Source organism: Nyctereutes procyonoides, unplaced genomic scaffold (genome assembly GCF_905146905.1).
Source record: "Nyctereutes procyonoides isolate TBG_1078 unplaced genomic scaffold, NYPRO_anot_genome, whole genome shotgun sequence".
Lineage (NCBI taxonomy): Eukaryota > Metazoa > Chordata > Mammalia > Carnivora > Canidae > Nyctereutes > Nyctereutes procyonoides.
In genome coordinates, this window is record NW_026575125.1 from 84,374,055 (window position 1) to 84,382,211 (window position 8,157).

General features: G+C 36.9%; 1 protein-coding gene across 1 annotated transcript; it reads right to left on the reverse strand.

Annotated features, from left to right (window-relative positions):
* Positions 1-1,019: 1,019 nt before the first annotated feature.
* LOC129518344 (chromobox protein homolog 3-like) lies at positions 1,020-1,707 on the reverse strand. Its single transcript, XM_055338452.1, is given in 2 exon segments — positions 1,020-1,339; positions 1,341-1,707. Coding segments are annotated over 2 exon segments (552 nt in total). The 5' UTR covers positions 1,608-1,707; the 3' UTR covers positions 1,020-1,054.
* Between the last annotated feature and the right edge of the window lie 6,450 nt (positions 1,708-8,157).

The window sequence follows — 8,157 nt, forward strand, 5'->3', positions numbered from 1 at the left end:
AGGAATGAGTTGGGGTGAAGAAAAAACATGCAGGTCAAAAATTTGGATTATAGAAGTCTGTCCACCCATTTATTCCAGCAGGTGCTAAATTGCAAACATTTCTAACCACCTGGTTATGATCAGGTTCCCATGAACGAAGTCTTAGACGCTCCATGAATCATGACCTTTTAGTCAATACAGCACAAGGGGTTTCAACTTCTTGAAAAGGAATGGTTCACTGGAAGGAACCTTTAAATATCCATTTAACTAAGTTTTGTTTACCTAATTAAAGTACACCAAAACTTGTCTAGTTTTGCCCTCTGGGTGGGGAGGTTGTTGGTGGTGATTAAAATTTTCCTTTCAAGGATCTTGCAAATAAACTTGCATTTATGTGACTGTAACTAGGGATATGGATTCTGATATGGCTGCTTTTAAATTGTCCAATTTAAACTCTCTATATTATATTTAAATTGTCCAATTAATTACAAAATTTGAAAGGTTAAGGCTTCAGGAAAAATTTCAATGTAACTTTAAGTGATTTATTTCTTAGGTTGCTGAAAATGATAGCATCCCAGAAACATGGCCTTATCCATGGTTATAAAATGCTGTTTTTGTTTTGGTGAATGTTTCAAAAATAACAAAAGGAAAAGAAACCACTTATGTATGTACTTTTAAGTATACACACAAAAAGCCCTAAATAAAAAACCCAGAATGGTCCTTAGGCATATAGGAGTTAAACACAAATTCTGACTGAGTAACAACTATGAAGATTTCCCCCAACATTTAGAGAAGGTGTTCTCTGATGCAGGGGGATAATATGCCATGGTCTCAAATATTCTTTTCTGATAAAGGAAACAACTACAGAAAGCTTTTATTTGTTCAAAGTAACCAGTGCTATAGATGCAAAAAACCCCAACAACTCCCCCAATACTACTTCAAAACAAACATATCAAACTTGATTTTCATTAGAATGTTATTTCTTCACACTAATAAACCAAAAAACAAAGACCCAGATTTATATATATATATATATATATATATATATATATATATATATATAAAGCAATGCAAACAATTATTGAGCTTCATCTTCTGGACAAGAATGCCAAGTTAGTCTCTCTTCATAAAATGCAATTACGATCTGAGGACACTTCATATTTGCCTCTTTTGCCAGCACCAAGTCTGCCTCATCTGAATCTTTCCATTTCATGAGAAACATTAATTCTCCACTGCTGTCTGTGGCACCAATTATTCGTTCAGGATCAAGACCTCTGGCAAAGCCTCTTGGTTTATCAGCAGCATCTCTTTTCTTCTTTGATTTGCTATCATCAGATTCGCTGTCAGATAAAGATTTTCTTTTTTGTACCATCTTTTTCTTTACCAGCTTTTTGAGAATTAAGAAATGCTTCAATTAACTCTGGACAATCTAAATTTTCTTCAGGTTCCCAAGTATTGTCAGCATCTGTAAATCCCTTCCACTTCAGGAAATACTCCACCTTCCCATTCACTACACGGAGGTCCAGTACTTTTTCCACCACAAATTCTTCAGGCTCCGCCTCTTCTACTTTTTTACTCTTTCCATTCTGTTTCTTTCCCATTTTTTGCAATGTAGTTTTATTGGAGGCCATTTTTTATTGCAGACTTGAAGAGCTATTATTCACCGCCTCCGAGCTGCTCCGGGTCCCGGGTCTGCGGCGTCTCCGGCCCTGCGCGCCTCAAGCTCCAGCCACATCCCTATATGTGGTTTTCAAGCTCACCTACAACATCTATAATAATGTATTATGTGCTACATCCTGAAGGAAACCTAAACACGTTTTAAAGAACCAGTATCATGCAGGGAAACTTTCTTGGAACACGTTGCAGTTAAAGGATAGGTTAAAAAAATATATGTTCATTAAAAACCATATGTTTGGAAGTTAAAAATAGGAATTACTAAATAAGGAATAACTAACAAATAACAAGGAAAATCAGAAAATCATGCATATTTAATAGTAAATGATAATGAAAGTAAAAATTCCAGAATGCGCACAGCAAAGTACCATTTATGTAAGCTAAAATGTAGAACACTAGCACATATTTTAGAGTTAAATACATATGTAACTAACACATGTAAATAAATAAAAGTTATTCGTGTGGTTCTCAGTATTGGAGTGGGCATGCAGGAGAATGGAATTTGTAGATACACACAAGGTTCTGGGACTCAGTGATTTTTCAATATCCAAAAGAAATGGAAAATAGTTAAGATTTATTTAAGCTGGGGTGGTGATTATGCATTCTATTATTATCTCTACCTTTCTGTATGTTTGAAATATTTCGTGATAAAGAAAACTGCAAAAATAAAATAGGAGAGGGAAGACACATTGTACATTTAAAAATACATATATTTTTGTTTTCTGGTGGGCATAGGAGATAATAAATGTGATTTTCATTACTTTATTTCCTCTCTGAGAACAAGGGATTTACTGTGAAAACAGAAAGGTCTTTAAATTGATACATGCTATAAGAAGCTGGCAAATGTAAGACATTTTATGCTTTCTTGTAGTGTTTGTCACTTTTTTCTGATGGTTTGTTCATAATTCCTTTCTCTGGTGAGCTACGTTGGGCAATTTAGGTAGATACAGCTGAATATGACAAAAAGAATGAAGGTATTTTCTTGGCTTAATTTGTGGATAGCTTTGGGTAAAATTCTAGCCAGTGTGGGCCACACTGGAAAGAAAGCAGGGAGCTGTGGCCATGGGAAGAAGACTTTTTTTTTTAAAGATTTAATTTATTTATTCATGATAGACATAGAGAGAGAAAGCGAGGCAGAGACACAGGCAGAGGGAGAAGCAGGCTCCATGCCGGGAGCCCAACGCGGGACTCAATCCCAGGACTCCAGGATCGCGCCCTGGGCAAAAAGCAGGTGCCAAACCGCCAAGCCACCCAGGGATCCCGGAAGAAGACTTTTTATGTGAGTTCTCTTTCTCATGCCTCACCTTCTCTTGTTATTGACAGCCAATGGGGATGATACCAAGGGACAAGGCAGACAGGATACCTCTACTTCATTTCTGAGCCCCGGGCCAAAAAGGAATTCTTTCAGTTGTTGCTGAAATGGGTTAAGCCCAGCTCAGTGGGTAGGTAGATCATCAGGAGGTATTAGTTAAGAACATACCTATAATACAGAGTGTGTATATTCCTGTGGTTTTCTTGGTACTGTGTGTGAGTGTGTAGCTTGTGAATATACTATAGCAATGGACAGATGGTTAAGGAATCAAGAAGGTGGGGTCTGAGAGAACATCTCTTTCATCCCCAAGTATGATGAAGAGAGACAACTATCCCTTTCTTCCTGGAACTCTCTCTTCTTGATTGTAGATCTCCTGTTCTTTTCAGGTTGTTCTGCAACCTACCAGCATCGTTCAGGTCCCTTGTTCTGATTCCAATTTCTCTAATTTTTTTCCCAAATATCTCTGTCCTTTAACGTTTTTCAATTCTCTTCTTGGATTTTTTTTTCTTGTGGATGGTCTTGCCTTCCCACCCTTGACTCCTAAATGCTGTCTCTCTAGCCATATCTCCAGACCTGTATCTCAAGTTGGATGTCACACAAATTGTCCCAAAGTGAATTCATTGCCCCAGTAGACCTGACCCCTTAATTTTTTCTATCTATGCTCATTTTTTGCTGGTTAAAAACACAATGCTTTCTGCTAAGTAATTCAAACTAGTAATCTACAACTTACAGATGCTTTATTCTTTTCTTTTACTCCCAATATAAAATTATTTTCCAAGTGCTACTTCTATTTTTTAAACTCTTTTGTGTTTTTTACTTTCCATCCACACTTCTTCCCTAGTTCAGATTTGTAGCCTCTCCTACCAGCTTCCACACTGGTCTCTACATCTCTATTGTTTCCATCTCCAATACCTTCTCCATATTTCTGCCAGAGTAATCTTTCTAGAGCATATTTCTCAGGGGCACCCAGGTGGCTCAGTCAGTTAAGTGTCCAACTCTTGATTTTGGCTCAGGTCATGATCTCAGGGTTGTGGAATTGAGCCCTGTGTCAGGCTCCAGGGAGTCTGCTTGAGATTCTCTCTCCTACTGCCCCTCTCTCCAGTCATGTGATCTCTTATTCTCTCTAAAATAAAGAAATAAATCTTTTTTTTAAAGAAATAAATCTTAAAAAAAAAACCCATAACTCTCAACATGTAATTCCCTTGACTAAACATCATAGGGCTTCCTTGTCCAAAATAGAAATAAATTTTGTGTTCCTTTGTTTCACATTAAAGACTGTCATAATTTGGTACCAGTCCACACTTGGTGTTCAATTTGCTCCTTCTTCCTTGTCATGTAACCTATGTAGTACACCAAGTCCTATTGTCTGAGTCTTCAGTAAACCTGGATACCCCTTGGCATTTGCTCATGCCATTTCACCTGCTTGGAATTCCCTTCTGATTCCATCCACACACGATATTCTTTATGAAGACAACTCATCCTAGAAGACCCTGTCCTAGTGTTGTTTTTTCCTATGACACTTACTTTCCCTGATCATAATTAATTGCTATATGGCTTTTGGAGCTGGACTTGTTTTCTTTTGAATATACCACTATGCTTAATCCAGCTCCAGTAACCCAATTTTTTTAGAGTAAAATATCAGTGTATTTTATTTCTAATCAAACTTCTTAGCTAGAAAAATGTATTTTCAGATTTTTTGAAATGCACTTTGAGCACTCAAGAAGACTTAAACAAGATGTTTTATAACATTATTCTCATTAAATGAAGAAGGTAATTAATTTGTGCTGAGTGTATGTAAGCAGACTCTGAAGCCTATTCTGAGAGTAGCTAAATGGCTCTCATTCTGTTAATTAAAGAACACTGAATTCCAAAACGATCTTTGAAACTTATCACTAAGATGTAGAAGTACATTAATTATACAAAAAAATTAAAGTACATTAAGTATACCAAAAAAATAAAGCTTAATGTATACATTAAGTATACAAAAAAAATGAAGCTGGTAAGAGAGGCTACAAATCTGGCTCTTCTGAACAAGAGTCAGAAAACAGTGATCTTAATTAGGCCCCATCTAAAACTAAGTAAACCTTTTTTTTTTTCAGAGTTAGTCAATAAGAGTTGTAGACCCAACTTCAAGCCATACTGGAGTAAAGAATGTTCCCATTATTTGAGAGATCAGATAAGATGTAAAGAGAGAGCAACCAAAGAGAATGCTTGATTAATGGATACCTTAGCTAGGACTTCTGAGAGAAGATTCAGAGACCCCTCCTCTACAAATTTTGTGTTTTTCTCCTAGTTCAGATTCAATAGCTTTGGGTAGTCTGGTCCATATTTGGGCCACCCTGAGACTTTAGTAAGCACCTCTATGTACTTAATGGAATTTTGTCTTTTCTTTTTCAGTTTACATGTTCTGTATGAAATCTATGGACTTTGTATTAAAAGATTTAGGTATTTTAGTGGTATTTTTCAAATATCAGAGTTACTGTCAAAAATTAGATCATCTGTGCATTTCTCCACAACACACAAGAAAGATGTCTGCTCAGATTCAATGTAGAATGGCACATCAGTAAAATAGAAATAGTTTTTTAAAAATATATAATTTCTTTTATAGATGGCACTTTAAAAATTTATTTATTTATTTATTTGAGGGAGACAGAGAGAGAGAGGAAGCATATGAGTCCCGGGAGGGGCAGAGGGTCAAGTAGACTCCCTGCTGAGCAGGGAGCCTGACATGGGGCTCGATCTCAGGACCCTGAGATCATGTCCTGAGCTGAAATAATATGCTTTGCCAACTGAACCACCCAGGTTCCCCACAGATGGCACATTTTAATGAAACCTAAGCAGATGGAAAGAAAAAAATAACCCTCTGTTACATACTTTCAATAGGATGATATAATCCTATCATGTCTAGAATGTGCATTTCCATAAAATATCAACTCTCTCCTGAGTTCATAAATTCAAAATGAAGAGATTTCTCAGATTAACCAGTTTGTACTTCATTTGGCTGGACTTGTATGTTATTTGGTAATATTCTGTTAGTAATTTCTCACTATGCTATATTTTCACAGAAAAATGAAATTATTTGCCATATATGTATACAGAGTTCATTAAAAAGCATTAGAAGAGGCCAAATAAATTTTGGTAGATGGAGCATTTGGAAATAGAGAATTTTGCAGCATTTTTAGAAGTAGAATATTTAATATCTTCTATCTTAGTAATTGTAGATAACATTGGGAATAAGACAATTTTTCCCATTTGTACCAATATAAATATTCTGTTACAACCACTATCTCCTCAGAATACATTGGTCATATGCATCTCCTCTCTGCACCTTTTTCTCATTGTGTTGTTAATATGCATTGCCTTCCCTATCTCTAGTTGCCTGAATTTTGCCATCCTTAAAGCTATCTTATGCTTATTGGTTTGAGTTAACTCCTCCAGAAATCTTTTGTCACAACCTAGTCTTTTTCTCAAATACCAGATGCCTTTTTTTATCTGCCCTTGAGATATGACATAGCTTCAAACAAGTGACTGGTACTGCCTAGGTAATAAAACAGACTCTTTTAACCGCAGAGAACAAACTGATGGTCGGGGGGGGGGGAGGAATAGGTGAGAGGATGGGTGAAATAGGTGATGGGGATGAAGGAGGGCACTTGTGATGAGCACCAGATGACGTATGTAAGTTTGAACCACTCTGTTGTAGATCTGAAACCCATATTACACTCTATGTTAACTGGAATTTAAATAAAATTTTTTTTAAAAAACCCACCTACTTTCACTTTACCCAGCTGAACTGATGGAGTCTTTGACTTGATCTACTCTCCTTATTTGCTCTCTGAATTAAATATATCTTTCCTGGGGGGCAGGGCAAGATGGTGGAGGAGTAGGATCCCCAAGTCACCTGTCCCCAATAACTTACCTAGATAAATTTCAAAACATCTTGAAAACTTGTGAATTCGACCTGAGATTTAGAGTGAACAGCTGGAATGCTACAGAGAGAAGAGTTTGTGCTTCTAACATGTACAACTTGTTTTTAACCACTCTGCACTGAGAAAAATGACTACAAAGAATAACTCACCACATGAGAAAGAATCAGAAACAATACTCTCTGCCACAGAGCTACAGAAATTGGACTACAGTTCGATGTCAGAAAGCAAATTCAGAAGCACTATTATAAGGCTACTGGTGGCTCTGGAAAAAAGCATAAAGGATTCAAGAGACTTCATGACTGCAGAATTTAGATCTAATCAGGCTGAAATTAAAAATCAATTAAAAGAGATGCAATCCAAACTGAAGGTCCTAACGACGAGGGTTAATGAGGTAGAAGAAAGAGTGAGCGACATAGAAGATAAGTTGATGGCAAGGAAGGAAGCTGAGGAAAAAGACAAAAACAATTAAAAGACCATGAGGAAAGGTTAAGGGAAATAAATGATAGCCTCAGAAGGAAGAATCTATGTATAATTGGGGTTCCAGAAAGCGCTGAGAGGGCCAGAGGGCCAGAAAGCATAATTGAACAAATAATAGCTGAGAACTTCCCTAATATGGGGAGGAAAACAGGCATTCAGATCCAGGAGATACAGAGGTCCTACCTCCTAAAAATACAATAAACACCATTCAACACCTCGACATTTAATAGTGAAACTTGCAAATTCCAAAGATAAAGAGAAAATCCTTAAAGCAGCAAGAGACAAAAGATTCTTTAAAAAAAAAGATTTTATTTATTTATTCATGAGAGGCACAGAGACAGAGAGAGAGGTAGAGACAGGGAGCCTGATGTGGGACTCGATTCCGGGTCTCCAGGATCACGCCCTGGGCTGAAGGTGGCGCTAAACTGCTGAGCTAGCCAGGCTGCCCAAGACAAAAGACTCTTAATTTATATGGGGAGAAATATTAGATTAACAGCAGACCTCTCCACAGAGACCTGGCAGGCCAGAAAGGGCTGACAGGATATATTCAGGGTCCTAAATGAGAAAAACAGCAAAGAATACTATATCCAGCAAGGCTCTCAGAATAGAAGGAGAGATAAAGAGCAACCAAGATAGGCAGAAACTGAAAGAATATGTGACCATCAAACTAGCTCTGCAAGAAATATTAAGGGTGACTCCGTAAAAGAAAGAGGAAATCCAAGGAAATAATTCACAAAAACATTGACTGAATAGGTATTATGATGACACTAAATTCATATCTTTCAATAGTAA